Here is a 27,547-nt window from a genome sequence, read left to right on the forward strand (position 1 = left end):
GAACAATCAGGATGTGCAGTGGCTCATGCCTGTAATCCCAGCACTTTGGGAGGCTGAGGCAGGTGGATCACAAAATCAGGAGATTGAGACCATCCTGGCCAACATGGTGAAACCCCGTCTCTACTAAAAATACAAAAATTAGCTGGGCGTGGTGGCAGGCACCTGTAATTCCAGCCACTTGGGAGGCTGAGGCAGGAGAATTGCTTGAACCTGGGAGGCAGAGGTTGCAGTGAGCCAAGATTGCAGCACCACACTCCAGCTTGGTGACAGAGCAAGACTCCATCTCAAAAAAAATAAAAAAAAAAAAAGAACAATCAGGATGTATGTATGTATATGTAAGACACAGGAGGGAGGAATGAGCATGAACAAAAGTGAGTGTCTGTAAAATGGAAAGGAGAAATGGATGTTGGTAGGCAATGAAATGTGTCTACTGCACTAAGGATTTCTCTTTCTGTAACACATCTGGCTTAATGCCTTTTATTTCTCTCTTTTATTTTTCTTTTCAGTGGTAATGGAGAAGACTTAGAAACCATTTATGTCTTTCTTAGGCTTATTATTTTAGCCAATTTTGAAATTTACATTTTTCTAGGGAAGTATCCAATTCATCTCATTTTTCAAACTTAGCTCTTCAAATGTAATCATGATATTCCCTTATCGTTAAAAATAGTCTCCTCTTTACCTGTAACTATGTCTCTTTCATTCCTAAACTTGTTTTTTTGGTTCCTTGTGTCATTGTTGTTTTGTTCAGACCATCCAAACATTGTCTCTGAGACATCTAACAACTAAATTTTTGTTTTGTTCATTAACTCAGAGTTGTTTTTTATGTTTCTATTTATATAAATTTTTATTTATTTCTTTTATTTTTATATGGGTTTATTTTGGTGTTGTATTTTCAGCTTCTAGAACTGAATTCTTAATTCATTCTATTTTCATTTTTTTCTCCATTAAATGTGTTTAGGGCTATCAGTTTCTCTCTACAGAAGTTCTCAATTTTACTGTAATGTAGTTTATCAGTCTTTAACTTTATTCTTAGTGCTATTTGTATCCTGGTTGAGAAATCTGCCTCATCCAGAATCATGAAGATATTCTTCTTTTTGTCATTGTTTGTGTGTGTGTTGTTTTTTTTTTTGAGATGGGGTCTTGCTTTGTTACCCAGGCTGAGGTTCAGTGGCACAATTGTGACTCACTGCAGCTTTGACCTCCTGGGCTCTGGTGATTCTCTCACCTCAGCTTTCCAAGTAGTTGGGACTACATGTGCACACCACCATGCCCAGCTATTTATTTATTTATTTATTTATTTATTTATTTATTTATTGGAGACTCTGTCACCCAGACTGGAGTGCAGTGGCATGATCTCACCTCCCTGCAACCTCCACCTCCTGGGTTCAAGGTATTCTCCTGCCTCAGCCTCCCGAGTAATTGGGATTACAGGTGTATGCTACCACACCTGGCAATTTTTTAGTAGAGACAGGGTTTCACCCTATTGGCCAGGCTGGTCTTGAACTCCTGACCTCAAGTGATCCACCCACCTCAGCCTCCCAAACTGCTGGGATTACAGATGTGAGCCACTGCACCTGGCCAAATTAAAAAAAAATTTTTTTTTTGTAGTAACAGGATCCAGCTGTGTTGCCCAGGCTGGTCTCAAACTCATGAGCTCAAGTGATCCTTCTGCCTTGGGCTCCCAAAGTCCTGGGAATACAGGTGTGAGTCACCATGCCCAGCCCCTAAGATATTCTTCTATGTTTGCTTTTAGAAGTCTTTTTTCCTTTCACACCAAAGGCTATAATCGCCCTAGAAATTGTTTTGTATATATTGTGAGGTATAATAGAATCAATTTTTTTTCTATATGACTGTTTAATTGACCTGGAGTCATTAGGTGAATGATCCATTGCCTATTTCTCTGACGTCTGATAACAACAATGTATTTATGGACCGTACTTTGTTTCATCAATCTGTTTGTTTATTTGTGCCAATACCATTGTGATATATCTACTGTAGCATTAAAATAAGTCTTGATATCTGGTAGTGTAAGTTTCTGCTATGTTCTTGCAGATTATTTTTGCTTTTCTTGACACTGCATTTTTACATCATTGAAAATCAGCTTGTCTGTTTTTAAAAATCAACTGGATTTTGATTGGAATTGCATTGGATCTCTATGTCAATTTAAGGAAAATTGACACTTTCCAATACTAAGTCTTTCAATTCATAAATGTGGCATATCCATACATTTTTTAGTTCCTTTAAAATTTTCTCAATAATGTTCATAATTTTTACTCTATGTCTTTAATGTCTTTTATTAAATTTATTTTCAGGTGTTTGTTATTTTGATGTTATTATAAATGGTATTTTTTAAGTTTCTATTTGTTTCTGGGGTGTGGGAATACTGATTTTTGTGTATTGACATTATATTCTTACTATATTCATGTGTTAATACTTATAGTTTGTGAATTCTTTTGGATTATATACATACACAATTGTGACATCTGCAAATAATGAAGATGGCAGCTGTCCTTGTTATGCATCTCACTTCAGGAGCAAAGTTCCCTATAATTCACCATTATATATAATGTTTACTATAAAATTTTTTATAGATATTTTATTTGGTGAAAGAATTTTTTTCTTTTTCTAGTTTGCTTCATTATGTACAAGCATAGAGCTGTATCAAATGCATTTTCTGCATCTTTAGAGATGATCACATGGTTTTCTCCTTTTTCCTTTTTAATGTAATAAATGGCATTGATTTTTCATATATTAAACCAACTGTATCTTCCTGTGATAAACCTACTTGTTCATTATTCTTTTCGATTAGAATTTATTGTTAGTTGCTGGGCGTGGTGGCTCATGCCTGTAATCCCAGCACTTTGGGAGGCTGAGACAGGTGGATCACGAGGTCAGGGAGACCAAGACCAGCCTGGTTAATGTGGTGAAACTCCATCTCTACTAAAATACAAAAAATTAGCCAGGTGTGGTGGCGGCTGCCTGTAGTCTCAGCTACTTGGGAGGCTGAGGCAGGAGAATCACTTGAACCCAAGAGGTGGAGGTTGCAGTGAGCCAAGAACATGCCACTGCACTCCAGCCGGGGTGACACAGCGAGACTCCGCGTCAAAAAAAAAAAAAAAAAAAAAAAAAAAATTGGGGAGCGGAGCAAGATGGCCGAATAGGAACAGCTCTAGTCTCCAGCTCCCAGCTCCAGCGACACAGAAGACAGGTGATTTCTGCATTTTCAACTGAGATACTGAGTTCTCTCACTAGGGAGTGCCGGACAGTCGGTGCTGGTCAGCTGCTGCAGCCCGACCAGCCAGAGCTGAAGCAGGGTGAGGCATCCCCTCACCTGGGAAATACAAGGGGGAAGGGAATCCCTTTTCCTAGCCAGGGGAACTGAGACACACAACACCTGGAAAATCGGGTAACTCCCACCCCAATACTGTGCTTTACCAACGGTCTTAGCAAACGGGCACAGCAGGAGATTATATCCCACACCTGGCCTGGAGGGTCTCACGCCCACGGAGCCTCCCTCATTGCTAGCACAGCAGTCTGCGATCTAACCACAAGGCAGCAGTGAGGCTGTGGGAGGGGCGCCCGCCATTGCTGAGGCTTAAGTAGGTAAAGCCGCTGGGAAGCTCAAACTGGTGGAACCCACAGCAGCTCAAGGAGGCCTGCCTGTCTCTGTAGACTCCACCTCTGGGGACAGGGCACAGCCAAACAACAACAACAACAAAAAAGCAGCAGAAACCTCTGCAGACGCAAATGACTCTGTCTGACAGCTTTGAAGAAAGCAGTGGATCTCCCAACACGGAAGTTGAGATCTGAGAACGGACAGACTGCCTGCTCAAGTGGGTCCCTGACCCCTGAGTAGCCTAACTGGGAGACATCCCCCACTAGGGGCAGACCGACACCCCACACCTCACACGGAGGGGTACAACCCTGAGAGGAAGCTTCCCAAGCAAGAATTAGACAGGTACACTCTCTGTTCAGCAGTACTCTATCTTCTGCAGCCTCTGCTGCTGATACCCAGACAAACAGGATCTGGAGTGGACCTCAAGCAATCTCCAACGGACCTACAGCTGAGGGTCCTGACTGTTAGAAGGAAAACTAACAAACAGGAAGGACACCCACATCAAAACCCCATCAGTACATCACCATCATCAAAGACCAGAGACAGATAAAACCACAAAGATGGGGAAAAAGCAGGACAGAAAAGCCGGAAATTCAAAAAATAAGAGCGCATCTCCCCCTCCAAAGGAATGCAGCTCATCACCAGCAATGGATCAAAGCTGGATGGAGAATGACTTTGACGAGATGAGAGAAGAAGGCCTCAGTCGATCAAAATTCTCAGAGCTAAAGGAGGAACTACGTACCCAGCGCAAAGAAACTAAAAATATTGAAAAAAGAGTGGAAGAATTGATAACTAGAATAATTAATGCAGAGAAGGCCATAAACGATCTGACAGAGATGAAAACTATGACACAAGAAATACATGACAAATGCACAAGCTTCAGTAACTGACTTGATCAACTGGAAGAAAGAGTATCAGCGATTGAGGATCAAATGAATGAAATGAAGTGAGAAGAAATGTCTAAAGAAAAAAGAGGAAAAAGAAATGAACAAAGCCTTCAAGAAGTATGGGATTATGTGAAAAGACCAAATCTACATCTGATTGGGGTGTCTGAAAGTGAGGGGGAAAATGGAACCAAGTTGGAAAACACTCTTCAGGATATCATCCAGGAGAACTTCCCCAACCTAGTAAGGCAGGCCAACATTCAAATTCAGGAAATACAGAGAACGCTACAAAGATACTCCTCGAGAAGAGCAACTCCAAGACACATAATTGTCAGATTCACCAAAGTTGAAATGAAGGAAAAAATGTTAAGGGCAGCCAGAGAGAAAGGTCGGGTTACACACAAAGGGAAGCCCATCAGACTAACAGCAGATCTCGCAGCAGAAACTCTCCAAGCCAGAATAGAGTGGGGGCCAATATTCAACATTCTTAAGGAAAAGAATTTTAAACCCAGAATTTCATATCCAGCCAAACTAAGTTTCATAAGTGAGGGAGAAATAAAATCCTTTACAGATAAGCAAATGCTTACAGATTTTGTCACCACCAGGCCTGCCTTACAAGAAACCCTGAAGGAAGCCCTCAACATGGAAAGGAACAACAGGTCCCAGCCATTGCAAAAACATGCCAAAATATAAAGACCATCGAGGCTAGGAAGAAATTGCATCAACTAACGAGCAAAATAACCAGTTAATATAATAAAGACAGGATCAAGTTCACACATAACCATATTAACTTTAAATGTAAATGGGCTAAATGGTCCAATTAAAAGACACAGACTGGCAAACTGGATAAAGAGTCAAGACCCATCAGTCTGCTGTATTCAGGAGACCCATCTCACATGCAGAGACACACATAGACTCAAAATAAAGGGATGGAGGAAGATCTACCAAGCAAATGGAGAACAACAAAAAGCAGGGGTTGCAGTACTAGTCTCTAATAAAACAGACTTTAAACCATCAAAGATCAAAAGAGACAAAGAAGGCCATTACATAATGGTAAAGGGATCAATTCAACAGAAAGAGCTAACTATCCTAAATATATATATACCCAATACAGGAGCACCCAGATTCATAAAGCAAGTCCTTAGAGACTTACAAAGAGACTTAGACTCCCATACAATAATAATGGGAGACTTCAACACCCCACTGTCAACATTAGACAGATCAATGAGACAGAAAGTTAACAAGGATATCCAGGAATTGAACTCATCTCTGCAGCAAGCAGACCTAAGAGACATCTATAGAACTCTCCACCCCAAATCAACAGAAGATACATTCTTCTCAGCACCACATCGCACTTATTCCAAAATTGACCACATAATTGGAAGTAAAGCACTCCTCAGCAAATGTACAAGAAGAGAAATTATAACAAACTGTCTCTCAGACCACAGTGCAATTAAACTAGAACTCAGGACTAAGAAACTCAATCAAAACCGCTCAACTACATGGAAACTGAACAACCTGCTCCTGAATGACTACTGGGTACATAATGAAATGAAGGCAGAAATCAAGATGTTCTTTGAAACCAATGAGAACGAAGATACAACATACCAGAATCTCTGGGACACATTTAAAGCAGCGTGTAGAGGGAAATTTATAGCACTAAATACCCACAAGAGAAAGCTGGAAAGATCTAAAGTTGACACTATAATCACAATTAAAAGAACTAGAGAAGCAAGAGCAAACACATTCAAAAGCTAGCAGAAGGCAAGAAATAACTAAGATCAGAGCAGAACTGAAGGAGATAGAGACACAAACAATCCTCCAAAAAATCAATGAATCCAGGAGTTGGTTTTTTGAAAAGATCAACAAAATTGATAGACCGCTAGCAAGACAAATAAAGAAGAAAAGAGAGAAGAATCAAATAGATGCAATATAAAAGTGACAAAGGGGATATCACCACCAACCCCACAGAAATACAAACTACCATCAGAGAATACTATAAACACCTCTACGCAAATCAACTAGAAAATCTAGAAGAAATGGATAATTTCCTGGACACTTACACTCTCCCAAGACTAAACCAGGAAGAAGCTGAATCCCTGAATAGACCAATAGCAGGCTCTGAAATTGAGGCAATACATAATAGCCTACCAACCAAAAAAAGTCCAGGACCAGATGGATTCACAGCTAAATTCTACCAGAGGTACAAGGAGGAGCTGGTACCATTCCTTCTGAAACTATTCCAATGAGTAGAAAAGGAGGGAATCCTCCCAAACTCATTTTATGAGGCCGACATCATCCTGGTACCAAAGCCTGGCAGAGACACAACAAAAAAGAGAAGTTTAGACCAATATCCCTGATGAACATCGATGCAAAAATCCTCAATATAATACTGGCAAACCGGATCCAGCAGCACATCAAAAAGCTTATCCACCATGATCAAGTGGGCTTCATCCCTGGGATGCAAGGCTGGTTCAGCATACGCAAATCAATAAACGTAATCCAGCATATAAACAGATCCAAAGACAAAAACCACATGATTATATCAATAGATGCAGAAAAGGCGTTTGACAAAATTCAACAGCACTTCATGCTAAAAATGCTCAATAAATTCGGTATTGATGGAACGTATCTCAAAATAATAAGAGCTATTTATGACAAACCCACAGCCAATATCATACTGAAAGGGCAGAAACTGGAAGCTTTCCCTTTGAAAACTGGCACAAGACAGGGATGCCCTCTCCTACCACTCCTATTCAACATAGTGTTGGAATTTTTCGCTAGGGCAATCAGGCAAGAGAAAGAAATAAAGGTTATTCAGTTAGGAAAAGAAGTAGTCAAAGTGTCCCTGTTTGCAGATGACGTCATTGTATATTTAGAAAACCCCATCGTCTCAGCCCAAAATCTCCTTAAGCTGTTAAGAAACTTCAGCAAAGTCTCAGGATACAAAATCAATGTGCAAAAATCACAAGCATTCTTATACACCAGTAACAGACAAACAGAGAGCCAAATCATGAATGAACGTCCATTCACAATTGCTTCAAAGAGAATAAAATACTTAGGAATCCAACTTACAAGGGATGTAAAGGACCTCTTCAAGGAGAACTACCAACCACTGCTCACTGAAATAAAGGAGGACACAAACAAATGGAAGAACATACCATGTTCATGGATAGGAAGAATCAATATCGTGAAAATCAATATCGTGAAAAGGTAATTTATAGATTCAATGCCATCCCCATCAAGCTACCAATGAGTTTCTTCACAGAATTGGAAAAAACTGCTTTAAAGTTCATATGGAACCAAAAAAGAGCCCGCATTGCCAAGACAATCCTAAGTCAAAAGAACAAAGCTGGAGGCATCACGCTACGTCACTTCAAACTATACTACAAGGCTACAGTAACCAAAACAGCATGGTACTGGTACCAAAACAGAGATATAGACCAATGGAACAAAACAGAGTCCTCAGAAATAATACCACACATCTACAGCCATCTGATCTTTGACAAACCTGAGAGAAACAAGAAATGGGGAAAGGATTCCCTATTTAATAAATGGTGCTGGGAAAATTGGCTAGCCATAAGTAGAAAGCTGAAACTGGATCCTTTCCTTACTCCTTATACGAAGATTAATTCAAGATGGATTAGAGACTTAAATGTTAGACCTAATACCATAAAAACCCTAGAAGAAAACCTAGGTAATACCATTCAGGACATAGGCATGAGCAAGGACTTCATGTCTAAAACACCAAAAGCAACGGCAACAAAAGCCAAAATTGACAAATGGGATCTAATTAAACTAAAGAGCTTCTGCACAGCAAAAGAAACTACCATCAGAGTGAACAGGCAACCTACAGAATGGGAGAAAATGTTTGCAATCTACTCATCAGACAAAGGGCTAATATCCAGAACCTACAAAGAACTCAAACAAATTTACAAGAAAAAAACAAACAACCCCATCCAAAAGTGGGCAAAGGATATCAACAGACGTTTCTCAAAAGAAGACATGCATACAGCCAACAGACACATGAAAAAATGCTCATCATCACTGGCCATCAGAGAAATGCAAATCAAAACCACAATGAGATACAATCTCACACCAGTTAGAATGGCAATCGTTAAAAAGTCAGGAAACAACAGGTGCTGGAGAGGATGTGGAGAAACAGGAACACTTTTACACTGTTGATGAGATTGTAAACTAGTTCAACCATTATGGAAAACAGTATGACGATTCCTCAAGGATCTAGAACTAGAAGTACCATATGACCCAGCCATCCCATTACTGGGTGTATATCCAAAGGATTATAAATCGTGCTGTTATAAGACACATGCACACGTATGTTTATTGCAGCACTATTCACAATAACAAAGACTTGGAATCAACCCAAATGTCCATCAGTGACAGACTGGATTAAGAAAGTGTGGCACATATACACCATGGAATACTATGTAGCCATGAAAAAGGATGAGTTTGTGTCCTTTGTAGGGACATGGATGCAGCTGGAAACCATCATTCTCAGCAAACTATCACAAGAACAGAAAACCGAACACTGCATATTCTCACTTATAGGTGGGAACTGAACAATGAGATCATCTGGACTCGGGAAGGGGAACATCACACTCCTGGGCCTATTATGGGCAGGAGGAGTGGGTGAGGGATTGCATTGGGAGTTATACCTGATGTAAATGATGAGTTGATGGGTGCTGACAAGTTGATGGGTGTAGCACACCAACATGGCACAAGTATACATATGTAACAAACCTGCACGTTATGCACATGTACCCTTGAACTTAAAGTATAACAATAAAAAAATTAAAATATAGAAAAACATAGCCTTTATTGTTAGTATTTATTATGTTATTGTTTGTAAAAAGGTGTATCCTTTTATATATCACTGGATGTGATTTTAAATTATTTTAGTTAAGGTTATTGTTGTTGTTTTGGTACCTATGTGCAGGAAAGGGTTTGTTTGTTTTCTTGGAATGCCTTTTTCAGGTCTTGACATTTTATTCTGCTTTTATAAAACAAGTTTAGAAGTGTTTCCTCTTATTCTCTGCAATAGTTTGCAAACGACTGATGTCATTTTTTTCTTTAAATGTTTGGCAGTGTGCACCAGGAAATATTTAGAATTATGCATTTAAGGTATTTGAAAGATACAGACTCTTTAGATTTTTTTATTGATTATGTCCGTTTGTTTCAATGAGTTTGTCTATTTCAACTAACTTTTAAAATGTTATTGGCATACTTTCTTTTCATAACATCCTCCTATTATTTGTTCACTTTTGAACATCCTGTAGTATGTCCTCTTTCTCATTCCTGATATTGACTATTTGTGCCTACTCTTTTTTCCTTGCTCAGTCACGTCAAAGGGTTATCAATTTTATTAGACATTTCACAGAAACAACTTTTGGGTTCATAACTGTATTACTCTAGTTTTCTTTCCATGTCGTTAATGTCTGCTCCTCTCTTTATTTTGTCCACTCTTACTTCTTTAGATCCCATTAGCTGTTTTTTTCTTAAACTTCTTGAGATGGATTATGAGATCATTAATTTTCATCTTTTCTCTCTAAAGCGTATAGATTTGTCTACAAATTTCTCTCAAAGCATGCCTTATATTTAATTTCATAATTTTCATATGAAATGCTTTCCTTCATCATTCAGTTACATTACTTTGTAAGTTTCATAATTATATATTCTTTGACTTGTGGATTATTTAGAAGTATAACATCCAAGCATGAGGGAATTTTCCAGTAATCTTTTTTAAAATTTATTTTTATAGCTTAATTCTACTGTGGTCAAAGAACATACTCTATATTATTTCAATATTTCAAAATTTGTAAAACTTAGTTTGTGGCTCAGAATATAACAAAGTTTGGGAGAATGTGATGTTGTGGTCTTCTGTTGTGTTCTACGTTTGTCAATTAGGTCATGTTTAGTAATAGTGTTATTCAAAATTATTACCTTCCTGATTTTTGTCTGCTTATTCTATCATGAGAGATGTGCTAAAACTACCCCGTGACTGTGGATTGTGCCTGACATATTTTAAGGCTAGCTTGTTAGGTATGTTCACTTTTAGAATCATTGCATGTTACTAGTGAATCCACCCTTCTGTTATAAAATGTTTCTTTCAGCACTTTGAGGATATCTCCCCGTTGTCTTCTGACTTCAATTTGTTCTGTAGATAAGTCAGCTGTCAGTCTTCTTTTTGTTGCTTATAAGGTAATTTGTCTTTTTTCTTCATCTGCTTTTAAGTGTGTTCCCTTTGGTTTGGGTTTTCATCGGTTGGGCTATGGTGTAATTAGTGCCTTTCTTCAGCTTGAGGTCCAGGTGTCTCATGAATCTGTGGCTTGGGATCCACCATCAGTTTTGACAGATTCTCATTTATTATCTCTTTAGATTAACTTCTGTCCCAAGCTCTTTGTTCTCTATTTCTGGGATTGTAATTATACCTTTACCTGTATCCAATTTATCTCATTTCCACTTTCTTTTCATCTTTTGTTTTACTGATCCTCTGCTCAGGTGTGTCTAATTCAGGGATCAGCAGATTATGACCAGCAGGCCATCACTGTTTTCGTAAATGAAGTTTTATCAGAACAGTCACCCCTATCTGTTTACATATTATCAATGGCTACTTTTGCACTATACTAGCAGAGTTGAATAGTTGCAACAGAAACCGTGTAGCCTGAAAACCTATAATGTTTACTATCTGGCTCTTTATAAAATACTTGCCAAAGTCTATTTTAATCTACTTTTAAGGTCATCCATTGAGATATTGACTTAAATTATTGCATCTTTTATTCCTAGAATTTCCGTTTTAGTTATAGCTTCTTTGTTTCCAGTGAAATTCCCCATCTTATAATTTGATTTCTTGAATATTTTAATCTTATTCCATGTTCTCTGAAAAACACAGCCCATGGCTCTGTTCCATAACATAAGTGTTCCGACACTTATGTTATGATCATAGGAAAAGCATAAGGTGTTGCTAGGCCCCTACTGCGGGGAAACAAGACTGAAGCCAAGGCCAGGGTTGCAGGAGGTAGTAATGGTGTACTTAAATTTTTATATTTTCATCAGTTAATACCAATATCTGGATTTCCTGTCACTATGTTTATAATGTCTATTTTTTTTCACTTTTTTGGGTTGTTGTTAAATTTTGTTTTTTGTATTCTTAGTTATTTTTAAAGTTTGTGCTGTGTATTATAGAAGAAAGGTTGTGGATATAATTTGAGATTGTAGCAGATTTATTGATACTCTGTTAAAATCCCCTTTAAAAATTATCAGATTATTTTTGCTTCTAGATCTTCAGTCTAACACTCTTCCAACTAGATTATTTTGGATATCTTATTTTTGCTTCTAGAAGACAGCTAGATTAGCAACCAGTCATCTTTATCCAACAAGGAATTGAAATAACTTGAACCAGGGCTTTATTCCCTTTGAAGGTTGTCCTGTTTCCAGTTTACTTTATTCCTGTGATAGAGCTTTCTGGGGTCCTGGGTTGGGAACCTGGGGTGTTTACCAACACCTGACACCTTAGAAGGCCTTGAGCTCTAGGTATTTGCTTTCCACTACATGAGGCTGATGACAGATTTGTCCAGTTTCTCAGCTGCTCAGCCACCACTTGCAAACTGGAAAATGCCTTGAGCAAAAAGGTAGAGCCAAATGTCATGCCAAATTTGCTTACGTTTCTAAGTTTCTTTTGTGTCTGTGATCTTAGCCCTGCAAATCCTCACTAGCATGGTAGTTTTCTGATGCGTTAAAATACACTAAAAATACTTTATGGGCCAGGCGCTGTGGCTTATGCCTGTAATCCCAGCACTTTGGGAGGCCGAGGCAGGTGGATCACCTGTTGTCAGGAGTTCGAGATCAGCCTAGCCAACATGCCGAAACCGCATCTCTACTAAAAATACAAAAATTAGCCAGGCAGGGTGGTGTGGGTCTGTAATCCCAGCTGCTCAGAGACTGAGGCAAGAGAATCCCTTGAACCTGGGAGGCAAAGTTTGCAGTGAGTTGAGATCGCACCACTGTTCTCCAGCTTGAGTAACAGAGCGAGACTCCATCTTGAAAAAGAAAAAAAAAAAAAGAAAAGAAAAGAAAAAGAAAGATTTTATGCAGCATTTTTACTTATTCTCCCTGGGGAGATTCATCAGAAACAAGCAGTCCTGCTACAGCCAGAAACAAAGCTCCTTAGCAGTGTATCCTATCTCTGTAAACTGTGCTGTCCCCACTCCATTACCATAACGCTGCCTCTCCCTCCCTACACACACATCTCGTGTCTGGAATTTTTATACCATTTTGTAATTAAATACATAAAACCACTATTTTAAAATGTTTTAAAACAGTGGTTTTTTAAAATCTAAACAAAAAATTGTTTAGATTCTCTCATAAGCTTTACTGAGTTATTTAATCGTTATTGCTTCTTGCCATCTCACTACTTCTGTATTTATATTAGTTCTTAGTTGGTACATTCTTTAGTAGTTTTTTTTTCTTTTTTTCCAGTGAATATCTCTGAGTGGTAAAGTTTCAGAAACATGTTGTGTCAGAAAATATCTTTATTTCATTGATTAATGATTGATCATTTGATTATAGATGGATAACTGATAACTGATTACTGATTAATAACTTGGTTATAGAATTCTAGATCCAATATTCTTGTCCCTCATCACTTTGAGGACTTGACTTTGTTTTCTTGAATCCAGTATTTTTTGTGAGAAATGTGATGTTCATCTGATTTTTCACATTTTTCTAGGTAATCATATTTTTCTTTATGATAGCTTTTAGGATTTTTCTTTATGCTTTTTGTTTTATTTTTTAAAATGTCTAGAACTCAATGAACATTTTGAAACAGAGACTTCTGTCTTTCTTAAAGTCTAGGAAATTCTAAGCGATTATATCATTAAATATTGCCTCTTCGTTCTATTTGTCTATTATCTCTATTTTTTAAAGAAATATTGTAGCAGATTTATTGATATTCTTAATTAAAATTCCCTTAAAAATTAAACTGTATTATTTTGATAAGTTGTTTCTTCCACTAAATATAGCATTTCTCATATGAAATATATTTTATAATACTGCATTTATTTTATTTTATTTTATTTTATTTTATTTATTTTATTTTTTGAGATGCAGTCTCACTCTGTTGCCCAGGCTGGAGTGCTATGGCGCAATCTCGGCTCACTGCAACCTCCGCCTCCTGGTTTCAAGCGATTCTCCTGCCTCAGCTTCCCAAGTAGCTGGGATTACAGGCATGCGCTACCACACCCAGCTAATTTTTGTTTTTTTTAGTGGAGCTAGGGTTTCACCATGTTGGACAGGCTGGTCTTGAGCTCCTGACCTCAAAGGACCTGCCTGCCTCAGCTTCCCAAGGTGCTGGTATTACAGGCATCAGCCACCATGCCCGGCCCACCATATTTCTTTTTATTGTTAAAATTTTTTATCCTAATTTTATTTCTTGTTTTTTTTTTTTTTTTTTTTTTTTTTTTTTTTTCCAATTGCATTTTTTAGAGATTTTTCTTTTTCTTTTTTGTGTTTTTTTGAGACAGAGTCTTGCTCTGTTTACCAGACTGGATCTTGACTCACTGTAGCCTCAAACTCCTGGACTCGAGTTGTCCTCTTGCCTCAGCACCCGCAATAGCTATAGCTGGGACTATAGGTGCATGCCACCCCACCTGACTAATTTCAAACTTTTTCTTTTGGAGAGATAGGATCTCGCTATGTTGACCAGACTGATTTCAAACTTCTGGCCTCAAGTAATCCTCCTGCTTTGAACTACCAAAGTGCTGGGTTACAGGTGTAACCACTGTGCCTGGCCTGGTTTTTCTAACACATTAATTTTTTCTTTTCTTTTCTTTTTTTTTTTTTGTTTTTTTGAGATGGAATTTTGCTCTTGTTGCCCAGGCTGGAGTGCAACGGTGCAATCTCAGCTCACTGCAATCTCTGCCTCCCGGGTTCGAGCTATTCTCCTGCCTCAGCCTCCTGAGTAGCTGGGACTACAGGCACACGCCACCACACCCAGCTAATTTTTGTACTTTTTAGTAGAGACCAGGTTTTGCCATCTTGGCCAGGCTGGTCTCAAACTCCTGACTTCAGATGATCTACCCACCTTGGCCTCCCAAAGTTTTGGGATTATAGGCACGAGCCACTGTGCTCATGCACAGTGCTGGCCACATTAATCTTTTCTTAGCATTTTTGATTGACAAAAATTGTATATTTTATAGTGTATAACATGATGTTTTGAAATATGTATATATTGTGGAATGGTTAAATGGAACTAATTAACATATATTATCTCATTGGTGCCCTATTTCCCTTTTTTTTTTTTTTTTTTTTTTTTTTGGAGACAGTGGTTCAAGAGATTCTCCCACCTCAGCCTCCTGAGTAGCTGGGACTACAGGCATGCGGCACCATGCTGGGCTAATTTTTGTGTTTTTAATAGAGATGGGATTTCACCATGTTGGCAAGGCTGGTCTCGAACTCCTGACCTCAAGTGATCCACTTGCCTTGGCTTCCCAAAGTACTGAGATTACAGATGTGAGCCACTGTGCCTGGCCCCCATTTCCTTTTAATTAGATACTAGACTGTTTAAACACCATGTATTTGTACACTTAAGTCGAGTTCTTGCAGTTGTGCTTCTAGAAGAATTTTTCAGAAGGATGTGCTTAAATATATTATTATTAAAAGTGTAAGAGCCTCCACTATGTGCTATATTGTGAGCAAACCCAAATCAATTCTCAATCTTTGTTGTCATGAAAATTAAAATCAAATGTTTAAGGAAGAAAAACAATATGAAATGAACAAACAAAAAAATGTCTACCTACATTTGTTGTGAATCCATTCACAGGCATGGAATTATCTGGAAAAATGACTCCAGGGAGATTTGCAGAAGATCACCTGAGCCCCCATTTATGACAAATCTTAATGAAATGTTATCACATCTTAAACTTATTGGAATCCTGCCCCATAGTTTTTCTAATGGATGGGTGGTTGTCTGCATACATGAGGAACATTTATCTTATTCTGAAAGGTGTGGAAAGCACTAGCTCCTTGTTTGCATGTGTGTTCTCACAGTTCTTTTTGTCCAGACCAGGTACACTGCAGCCAAAGACAGCGTGGTTCAATTCTTCTTTTACCAGCCCATCAGTCATCAGTGGAGACAAACTGACTTCTTTCCCTGCACTGTGACATGTGGAGGAGGTGAGGCCCAGGCTTTGTTCATGAATATTCAGAGCTCAGAGTTAGAGAAATTACACATTTGCATCTTTGAAGCTGATTTTAAAATTGGCATGGTGATTAGAGATGTCTGATCACACAGCACCTTACTCAGCAGCCTGAATGCAATGGTGTTAATGAATAAGATGCATTTGCCTTTCCTCTTGAAGACAGGTGCAAAATTGGATTTGGAAAACACTTTTTACTTTTAGCCAAAAAAACCCCCCAAAAAACAAAAAACTGTAAACAAACTTGTTTGCGTCTGTTACTGCATTTCTTTTCTTGATTGCCCTTAAAGTATGTATTATTTTTAATTTTCTATGAAAAATCTGAGAAGCAGAAAGATGGAGTGACTTGCCCAGCCTGGTCGAGTCAATGGGTATGTTGGTTCTAACATTAGATTTACAACTTTTTTCTTCTCAGGTGCAAGAGTATAAGCTTATTAAAAAGAGAAAGGGTCTCTACTAAGTGTTAAGGGGAAAGTCCTGCTTATTGTCTGCTTAGTTCAAGGTTTTCTTTCCTTCTCTTCTCTTCTCTTTCCCTTTCCTTTTCCCTTTCCCTTTCCTTTTTTGAGACGGAGTCTCGCTTTGTCGCCCAGGCTGGAGTGCAGTGTGATGCTCGGCTCACTGCAACCTCCGCCTCCCAGGTTCAAGCGATTCTCGTGCCTCAGCCTCCTGAGTAGCTGGGATTACAGGTGCCTGCCACCTTGACTGGCTTATTTTTGTATTTTTAGTAGAGACAGGGTTTCACCATGTTGGCCAGGCTGGTGTCGAACTCCCAACCTCAGGTGATCCACCTACCTTGGCCTCCCAAAGTGCTGGGATTACAGGTGTGAGCCACCGTGCCCAGCCTAGCTCAAGATTTTCATAGTCAATTGAGGAAGGTTTTAGGACAAGTGTAATCCAGGGCTCCACACATGCTACAAAAGCAGCATCTTTCATGCTCTGGTGGAAGATAATTGTCCGTTTGATATGGAGAACTGGCAACTCCCTGGACCAAATGAGGAGGCAACTAGAGCTACTGTCAAAAGAATTCTTTTTTTCTGAACTGACCTTTTAAATCAATGAATAAATGCATGCAACCCAGGAACCATGACTTCCTAGAATAGGGATTTATGTTGAAGCTTCCCCTTAGACTACCAGGCGGTAATACTAGGTGTTTACCATGTGTCAAGCCATGGATGAGTTGCTCATAATCACATTTATTCTTCTAGAAAACCCTAAGGAAGGTCTCTTTTATTTCTGTCTTATACATGAATAAACTGACACTTAGAAAGTGTAAAGAGCATACAGTAGTATGTTGTTCAGCTAATAAACAGTGCAGCTAGGATCTGGTGCCAGGTCTGCTTGATACCAGAGTCATGCTCTAAATGATTTTGCCCTTGTGCCTCCCCTAAACCACCTGGAACCAGGTCAGGGTATGCAGGCTCAGGTATGGTCTTTGTTTGAAGAGTTAGAATAAATCCTCCTTCAGCCCAGCCTAGCTCTACATCTTTTCAGTCCTTGAAGCCTACAGAATATCAATTTACTTAGAGTCAGAAACTGGCCTATCTCCTTTAAACTACAGGTATATGAAGGAGGGCTCTTCAGTCAGTGCCAGGTTGATGTAAATATGCAGGCAGATCTCTCTTCTGGAATTTAGGCTCCCCTTGACACAACAGGGCAGGCACTTTTGTGGGAAGCACGGGGCAGGCCAGGCCCAAGAATAAGTTTACATCCCTAGGAATGGAAGAGAAGACTGAATAGTGCCACAGAAAGAAAGTAAAAGTGAATCTCCCCAGTTCGCCAGTTAGTTCTTCCTAGGGCCAGATTTGAGGCAATAGACCACTTGATTATGATCTTGCAGCAGTGATTCTCACAGTGGGCTTCCTGGACCTGTAGCATCAGCATCTCCTGGGAACTTACTAGAAATGCAGATTCTCAGGCCCCACCGCAGACCTACTGAGTCAGAAACCCCAGGGTGTGGTTAATCCTCCAGGAGATAATGGTACATACTCCACTTTGTGTGTACCACAAAGTGTACATTGCCTCTTTAAGCCAGTGTCTTTGGATAGCAGCTGGAGCCATATTGCCATCACTGTTTTTGCCGTATCTGTGTTATTCCTGGACTGTTATTTACTTAAGGATTTTTCTTTAAGGGAACATTTATTCAACTTAAATAAACATATTCACAAAAAGAATTTAATAGTACTACCTTAAGTGGAAATCTATCTCTTGTCACAAATAGAGCACAATCACAAAATTAATACAATGAAAACAAACCAGTGGAGTAAGTCATCTTCAAGTTTCTACCAGCTCTGACATTCATTCAGTTTATTTTCAATTCCTCCTGAATTTTCTTGAATGTTATAAGCATTTTTATGAGGCAAAGGCTCCTTTACATCTTTGGGTCACTTATGACTCTTTGGATACTCTTACTCTGCAGAAAAACAAACAGCTCTCTCTCTCTTTTGTTTGTTTTAGAGGCAGGTCGCACTAAGTTGCCCAGGCTAGACTCAAACTCCTGGGCTCAAGCAATCCTCTAGCCTCAGCTTCCCAAGTAGCTGGAACTACAGGCATGTGCTACCATGCCTGGATAATTTTTAAAATATTTTGTAGAGGTGAGGTCTCACTATGTTGCCCAGGCTAGTCTCCAACTGGTGGGCCCAAGCCATCCTCCCACTGCAGCCTGTCGAGTAGCTGGGAGTGCAGGCATGTGCCACCACGCCTGGCTCAAACATCTATTTTTTTGAAAAAAATTTATTTCTTTGTTCTTACACACAGTCATTCAGAGAGACGTTCACATTTGGATCCATAAGATAAAAGACACTTTCTACTCCAGAGGAGACATTTTATAGTGGGATTCAGCTTAGTCCAGTTGATTAAATTCTTGGGAAGTGAATAGGTGTTTCCCATACTTGGGTGCACATGGAAAGACATAGTCAGTCCTGGTGGAGCTATAAATGTGCATGAGCACTTAGCAGTGAGATCGTCAACAAAGATAGCAGTGGATGTAAGAACAGAAGGGAGATTTTAGGCTGCTTTTGGGGTGCCTGCCATTTTCTGTACACTGGCAGCATTTCAGTACATTTGTTCAAGATATAGAAAGGCAATCTGCCTCATTTCTTTTGCTTTTTGTTATCTCTAAACTGTGATAAAACAAAAGAGGAAAATTAATTGTCTCTCCCCAAATTATAAACGCCTGTATATGCCCTGTTTTCATTTAGAAGTCTATTTCTATTTAGAACAAATATTTTTTTTTTCTGACTCAAGGAGCTGTAATCTCATTTTGTATTTGTTTTGGGGAAAATAAAACACACACATAAAACTCACAAGGAAAGCATTACCAAAATTTAATTATATTAGTAATCAAATCTGTGTGATGTCTGTGAATGGAATTTCAGAGTTTTTTGGATAATCAAGAAAATTAGTTCATTGATCTCTAAGGTACTGGGGTACTTGGATGGACTTTCCTAGTCTTCGTCTGTAATCGTCGATGTGAGACACTTGAGATCAATCTGGATAAAGTACCTAGATTGCCATTGCCATCTGATATCGTCAACTTTCTGGCAGATATTGGCACCCAAGTAACATTTTATTGACTCCATTTGGATTTTCATTCTTGCGGTTTCGACCTTGCTTTTATAATGCATACCAGTCCGTCCTTCTGCACTTAGCTTACATCCAAGCCATGTCTTGTAGAAAGCTGTCTAGTGGTTTATAAAATCAGATTCCTTTCGACAATCAGGACTTTAAATGTATTTTTAGACCTTTAGACCAACTGGCAGAGGCAGAGCGCTTGGCTTTGGGCATTTTTTCTTTCCTAAAGAGTTCATTCTAGTTTTGAAAAATTACCTTTTTTTGAAAAAGTTTAACTTAACAAGACACTTATGTAGTGACAGGAAACTTGGAATCAGATCTTTCAGGAAATAGAAGCGGGCGGGTGCGGTGGCTCAAGCCTGTAATCCCAGCACTTGGGGAGGCCGAGACGGGCGGATCACGAGGTCAGGAGATCGAGACCATACTGGCTAACACGGTGAAACCCAGTCTCTACTAAAAAATACAAAAAAAAAACTAGCCGGGCGAGGTGGCGGGCGCCTATAGTCCCAGCTAGTCGGCAGGCTAAGGCAGGAGAATGGAGTAAACCTGGGAGGCGGAGCTTGCAGTGAGCTGAGATCTGGCCACTGCACTCCAGCCTGGGTGACAGAGCAAGACTCCGTCTCAAAAAAAAAAAAAAAAAAAAAAAAAAGGAAATAGAAGCATCATTTTGTGACTTGCTTTTTAAATTTATAGCACTCATCTATTTGCAATGTTCACTTTCCTTAGAAACTCTACAGATTAAATAGAATCAGGAATAAGTCTTTGTTCCTTCAGTTCGAAGGCTTGTGAGACGAGGGCTGGGGAGTGACATGGGGAGATGGATTTTGTTCCTTTTTGTATAGACAATGCTTAATTCCCCATTTGGAAAGCTTATTGGTATTGCAGGTGCCTGTGGCATCCCAAGATGTTATGAAAGAAATATTCAACCCAGCAATCACCCAGCGCAAGGGTAGTTCTCAAAAACATGATGTTGAAGGAGAAAAATGGAAAATGGAACAAGATTTAAAACGCATTATCATTTATTAAGTTAAAAACAAACACACAAAAACAACAGCATTACATAAGACAGTTGCATATTTAAGGACATATCAACAACAAATCAAAATAGGTGTGTTGCGGGGATTGGAATGGGAGTGTCAATAAGGGAAGAAGAAAGATTATATGGAAATGAGAGAAGGGCCTTGCACAGTGCCATGATGACAATGAGGAGAAAAGACAATGAACTGAGGAGAACGAATAACTCACCTGCACCTGGGCTGCAAACAGTTCTTGAGAGGAGACTATTGTAATTTTTTAGTTAGAAGTGCTGAGAGTACTGCAGTCGATACTAATTGTCGTTCTCAATTTTGGCCGCGCATTTTAGTCATCTGAGAAGGACCTGAAAACCTTTTTTAAAAGGTACTGTTTTCCTGGATCCCAGAGACAGGGCTTCTGACTTAATTGGACCGTGAAGGAACCTGGGCATTAGAGTATATTAAAAGCTCCCATGTGGTTCTGTTATAGAGCCAGGGTTGAGAACCACTGAGTTAAGTTTCTTAAAGAGGAAAAAAAAAAAGTGTGTGGCAAGTGATAACTCTGCCAAGTAAAAATGAAACGGATGCAATATTCAGACTTTCCTTTTCTAACACTTTAGGTTATCAGCTCAATTCTGCTGAATGTGTGGATATCCGCTTGAAGAGGGTAGTTCCTGACCATTATTGTCACTACTACCCTGAAAATGTAAAACCAAAACCAAAACTGAAGGAATGCAGCATGGATCCCTGCCCATCAAGGTTTGTGTCATTGTCCACACCCTTTTTACTTCATAAAGAAACAAGTCAGCTTCAACTGAGACTGAGCAGTCTTTGCAGGGCAATACATTTCCATTTCCTGACTTTGTCTACTGGTGGCAGGTGCCTACATTCACATTTGTAACTATGGTGCATAGGAATTAGGATACATTCCTAATGAGTGTCCGGATTAGAATTGCTATACACTGGCAGCATTTCAGTACATTTGTTCAAGATATAGAAAGGCAATCTGCCTCATTTCTTTTGCTTTTTGTTATCTCTAAACTGTGACAAAATAAGTCTAGCTTTCTCTTGTCAGTCTAGCTTTCTCTTGTTGTAGGCTATGTGTTCCTAAGTTTTTTTTATAATGAACTTTTTGAACATCTCCTGCTCTCTTCATCCAAGTACAATGTCTAGTCCATCTGCCAATCATAAATATCTTCCACTCACCATTTTAGCTTTTAAACTAGGTCACCCATTATCATGTTTTGGCTTTTGAAGTGTTCACATTAAATTCAGTATAAATAATGCATTGTGCAAGGAAGTAAAAAGTTTTAATGCCAAAGCAAAAAAAGCTATGCGTAAACTATACTATTGCATAATTTAGTACCTGCTGACTTGGATTGCCTGGGGAAGTTTCCTGGCTTACTACAATACCTTAAAATAACAGCACAATATCAAGTCCCAGAATCCTCCAGATATCTGCCAGCTGGCTTAGGAAGAAGTGTGCAAGTGGAAAAGGAAGCGTTCTCAGTGGATTTCATTTCCTGTTACTAAACTGCCCATTTCCTATAAGCCTAGTTGAATGTAATTATTAATAGAGACATTTCAAAGGACAAATTCTGTGAAATAAAGTGGTTTTTGAAGATCCTACTAATATGACAGTGTGTTAATATCACTGATATATTAAGAGAGTAATGATTATAAAAAGGAATAAATTTATCTAAATTGCAAGGTACTTTTTTCCTTTAATTAATATACTGCTAGTTTAGTTTTCTATATTTTCAAATAGAACTGGAGAATTTGTGTCGTAGATATTCTTGACAATTAAAGAGACAGTGGCTGAATTTTTGAAAGTGGTTGATAACACTTGACATTTTTAGTTTCCAATTTGAAAGAGCTGTGTCTCTTGGGATGTCAAATATTATATTAGTCAATTAATAAATGTGTTAATTTATTATAGAAATTATATTCTCACAATGATTTCATTTGTAGTGATGGATTTAAAGAGATAATGCCCTACGACCACTTCCAACCTCTTCCTCGGTGAGTTATATGTTTCCTTTTCCTTTTTGCAATTTAAGTAGTTTGCTAGGAATTGTAGCATCTGTAGCAATAGCCTAGAATGTCTGAGGGTTAGATATTAGATACTTTATAGAGCTAAGGGAAAACAGACTTCAACTCAATAATAGGAAAAATCTTTCTAACAATTAGATGGAATAGGCGGCCTCAAAAGATGATGTTCCCTATCGCTAGAGCTGTCAAGCCTGTCTTGGACAACTGAGTATCATAGCAGAAGCTCAAGTGTTGCAATTAATCAGAAATTTTAATCCCCTTTTAAACCAAGATGAGTAGTTGGTCCTTCCTGACTCTGAGGTTCTGTGATTCTCTAATAATATTGTCCATTAGTATTTTACGGTTTAGAGGCAGTTTGAAGATGCAGCCACACTATATATTTTAATTGATTTAATTTTCACAATGGTCTTATGAAGGTTAAATAGGGAAGGTATATTATTCCCAGTTGACAAAAACCCCAGATGTGAGGAGCTAAGTACCTTGTGACTAGAGATTGTGTGTGGCAGTTAAGAATAAAGTCTTGGCCGGGTGTGGTGGCACATGCCTGTAATCCCAGCACTTTGGGAGGCTAAGGTGGGTGGATCACTTGAGGTCAGGAGTTCAAGGCCAGCCTGGCCAACATACAAAATTACTAAAACATACAAAAATTAGCTGGGCGTGGTGGCAGGTACCTATAATCCCAGCTACTTGGGAGGCTGAAGCAGAAGAATTACTTGAACACGGGAGGCAGAGGTTGCAGTGAGCCACGATCTTGCCACTGCGCTCCAGCCTGGGTGACAGAAAGAGATTCCATCTTAAAAAAAAAAATTAATTAAAATTTTAAAAAGGCCGGGCATGGTGGCTCACGCCTGTAATCCCAGCACTTTGGGAGGCTGAGGCAGGCAGATCACGAGGTCAGGAGTTCTAGATTAGCCTGGCCAACATGGTGAACCCGTCTCTACTAAAAATACAAAAATTAGCCGGGCATGGTGGCGCACGCCTGTAATCCCAGCAACTAGGGAGGCTGAGGCAGGAGAATTGCTTGAACCTGGGGGGTGGAGGTTGCAGTGAGCTGAGATTGTGCCACTGCACTCCAGCCTGGGTGACAGAGCAAGACTCTGTCTCAAAAAAAAAAGTAAAGTCTTATGACTCACAGTCCCAGGCTCATTCAGCTGAACCACAACTGATACCTTTAGGCCATATTTTTTGCCACCATCTTTGCAAACTTGAAACAAACAAACAACAAATAAATAATATAATTTTATTTGTTTGCTTTTGAGCTGGGAACATAATCCTTGGACTGCATGTTCCGTGTCTTGTGGAGGAGGGATTCAGAGACGGAGCTTTGTGTGTGTAGAGGAATCCATGCATGGAGAGATATTGCAGGTGGAAGAATGGAAGTGCATGTATGCACCCAAACCCAAGGTTATGCAAACTTGTAATCTGTTTGATTGCCCCAAGTGGATTGCTATGGAGTGGTCTCAGGTAAGATTTGAGAATATGCCACTTTTAATTAATTCTCATATTTTAAGGGATATTTTCTATATGCCCACCATGGTACTAGACAGCATGGAGACCAAAAAAAGTGGTAAAAGAGCACGGTTCCTACTCCAAAGAGCTTAGGAAGACAGTTGGAGGACAAGGTAAGAAAGACCGCAAGCATCATCATAGGTAAAAATAATTAACATTAAGGACATTAATAATAATATTTCCATATAATTACCAGCATAATTAATATTAAGTACTGTAAAGAACAAATCTATAAAGAATGAATGTTGAAGCAGAGTCAGTCAGGAAGTATTTGTTGCCCCTGTGGTGCTTAACCCATCTTTGAAGAATTTAAACAAGCAAGAATTAAAATTTAAATTCTTTGAATTCTTTGACAAATGTAAACAAGCAAGAACCTGAGAAGCATCACTGGGTTAGGGTTAGTGTTAGGGAGATGGCCAAACAGAGATGGCTGAGCAAAGGCAGTAATGACAAGAAGTGACTTGAAGTTGAAGATTTGAAGAGATGAGCTATGTTACTAAGAACTGAAAGATTAAGTTGGAAATGCTGACATGACATGAAAGCGTGTGTCCTTGATCCAGCAGCTACTAAGAAGCTTCACAATTTTTGTGAAGACATAATATATTTTAAGTAACTGAGGCAAGATAGCCTAACATTGAGAAAGACCAGAGGCGGGCAGCCTATTTAGAAATCATCCGTGGGGTCAAGTTGTATATAAAAGAAAAGAGAAGAAGGTAAATACCCCGGAGGTATAACAAGGGTCATGTCAAATTAGCGTAGTTTTCACTTTCTAAAGAGATGACTGAGTAAGCCTCCAGAACAAATAAAATGCAGCTGGATTAGTCAAAGATGAAAAATGCAGACATTGGTATTTAATAATTTAGTCTTAATCCTTTAATTTTCTGCAGAGTGAGATGTAATTGACTCAAGTTTCTCCAGCTTTCTTAAGTGATCTCCCCACACACTTAGTTCATCATATACATGCATTAATATATCTATTCATGTATTTATTCAATGTTTCAGCTACCGTGCTAAGAAGTAAATACAACTTGCTCCCACCACCCAAAAGCTTAGAATCTAGTTGCATGGACATTCATGCAAACAAAGTTGTGATACAGTATAGTATCGTGCATAAGTAGTATCATGTGCCCAGTACTTCAGAGGCACAAGGTGGAATGATTCACTCCACCTGAAGGTGTCAGGAAAGCTTCAGAAAGGAGGTAGCACTTGAACTTGAAGGATAAATGAGTGTCAGGTGAAGACCATATCAATCTTTTTCTGATATCCCCAGACTAAACATCATTACCCTGTAGAACTTTATTCAAACTTGCTAGGAAAGAAGTTATCAATTAATATTTGGTCACATACTCCCTAAAAAGAAGATTAGAGAATTTCATATTTCTTCACATATATTTAGGTTGACATTTGAAATTTCCTATCACAAGTTTAAATAATTACAAAGAATATCATTTCAACATGTTGTGAATGTTGACATTTTACAATAAGAATGTTGTAGCATTCAAAAAAATCTGTCTAGTGGAATTTAAATGCCATGATAATTTCTGTCTTTGCCATCTTTCATTTAAAAAATACAGGAACGAGCTCTTCTTTAACAATTTGGATGTTGTGCATATTTTTCCCTTTGAACTCACATTTGCAATCTACTTTCCCCACAGAATTTTATTCTAATATAATGTATTTTTATGCTTCAAAGTCTTTTTTAAATTACAGTATTCTACTTCTCTCCAAGAAAATATATATGATCATTGAAATTAATTTATTTTACTTTCCTGTGGCCATAAGGCCCTAAGTATTTAAAATATTCCTCTGAATTGAGTTAATTTTACACGGTCAAAATAACATATATATATATATATATATATATTTCAAAGTTTGGTAAATAAGAATAACACAAAAACTACATTTTCATTTGAATACACACTTAGTTCATCATGTAGATGCATTAATATGTCTTTATAGAAGATAAGTGGAGCTTAAAAAATAGTCCATCACCAGAATGAGCCATGTTCAGCAATGATTTTATTATTAATTTTTACTATTAGTTTCTTACTTTGTTTTGTTTGGCTTTGCATGTATACACTGGGAAAGCCTGTTCACATAAATCAATAGACTGGGACGGAAGGATTTTATTTTAGCAAGGTTGTTCAGTTCTTTGAACTATTGAGTTATGTGCCAAAATTCATGTGATGGTCTATCATCAAAAATTATTTTTAAGGATCTGTCTGCTGGCAATTTAAGTCTTCTATTTTGTTGAAAACAAAGAATATCATCTCAGCTGCAAAAGGATTTGTTATTGAGACATTAGGGACTCTAACTTTCTCAGCCCCAAATTAACATTATTTCTACAACTGCAGAGCTTGTTTTCAGCTCTCATAAGTCCTAGTCATATGTTTTATGTTGGCTTTAGAGCTTTTATATCACCCTCTATCCCCATAAATATCATGACTTTATCATTACATGTATTATCAGAATAGAGGATGTTAACTAGCTCTTCTCATGCACCATACTTCACCCTTAATACTTTTCACTTTTTTCAAAAATCAAAGATATTCTCAGTGATGAGGATTTTCCATCATTGAGGACATATGCAGCTCCACAGAGGAGTTCTGGAACTGTTGTAAACACTGACAATGCCATTGGGGGAAGTGTCTGGCTTCCCAGAAGGGTGGTTTAAAAGGAGAGGATGATCCTTTCGATTAACCAGTTGTAATATAGTTATATCTTGTACTGTTTTCTTTCTCTTTGGGTGAAATTTTTTCTTTCTTGGCTAAAACAGCCACTCAATATTATATATATCTCGAATTGATAAATTAGGGGGTAGGTGAGTCAATTTTCCAAAAACAGGGTAATCTCAAACTTCACTGAACTCATTAAAGTATTTGTTCAGTGGTTTCAAGAGTGGCATCATGAACTAGAGAGATTTCCCAATATTCTGCCTAATGTGCGTACACTGAGAAAAGCCTCCATATCCTCAAAACATGTCTTTGAAACTTGTCCCCAGGGATACCCAGGCACAAAGTTGCTTAGGGGGTCAGAAAATAATTTTCAAGCTCCTTAAAGCAGTGACTTGGCCATGGCTTTGGCAGTAGATGGCTCTGGGAGGGAATTCCACTCTGCCTGTTAGGCAAGGTCACTGTGTGACCTTGAGCAAGATCCTTAGATGGTGGGCCATTTGCTTATCTGTTCAATAAGCCTGAAGCTACTGACCTAGAAGTGGGTCAGGAGGATTCATGAGATAACAAATGAATGAGGTGCCTGTCCCATAGCAGGTAACCAAAGGCAATCAAGAACTCTCAGCCCCTCCCTGGGGTAGATCCAGAATTGGTGGGGTCTGAAGCTTGTACAGATTTGAGGGGACTCCTCAAAAACAAGAATATAAAACACAAATATTGAGTATTGAAGAGAATGTTTATTTAGAATAAGAAAGGAAATTATAAGAAACTACAAATTTTAAAAAGCTGACAACAACTAATTGTGAACTCTGGACTTAATAATGATAATATTTAATAATTATATATTAAGTGATGTATTAGTTATGTTAATAATGAAGTATTAATATGGGTTCCTCAGCTGTAACAATGGCATCACACTAAAGCAAGACATTAATAATAGGGAAAATCATAGGGGGGAAAAGGGGTGAAGGGGAATATTGGGGCTTTCTGTACTGTCTGCTCAATATTTCTGTAAACC

General features: G+C 38.5%; 1 protein-coding gene across 5 annotated transcripts in view; it reads left to right on the forward strand.

Moving 5' to 3' along the window:
• The window catches only part of ADAMTSL3 (ADAMTS like 3), a 421,728-nt gene that overhangs the window by 245,612 nt on the left and 148,569 nt on the right, over positions 1-27,547 (forward strand). For all 5 annotated transcript variants that reach the window (XM_030931695.1, XM_030931696.1, XM_030931693.1 and 2 more), the window contains exons 10-13: positions 15,579-15,690; positions 20,917-21,055; positions 22,268-22,318; positions 23,608-23,812. In XM_030931695.1, the coding sequence (XP_030787555.1) occupies positions 15,579-15,690; positions 20,917-21,055; positions 22,268-22,318; positions 23,608-23,812 (507 nt within the window). The remainder of the gene's footprint in view (positions 1-15,578; positions 15,691-20,916; positions 21,056-22,267; positions 22,319-23,607; positions 23,813-27,547) is intronic.

The sequence above is a fragment of the Rhinopithecus roxellana genome, chromosome 5, assembly GCF_007565055.1.
Source record: "Rhinopithecus roxellana isolate Shanxi Qingling chromosome 5, ASM756505v1, whole genome shotgun sequence".
Taxonomy (NCBI): Eukaryota; Metazoa; Chordata; class Mammalia; order Primates; family Cercopithecidae; genus Rhinopithecus; species Rhinopithecus roxellana.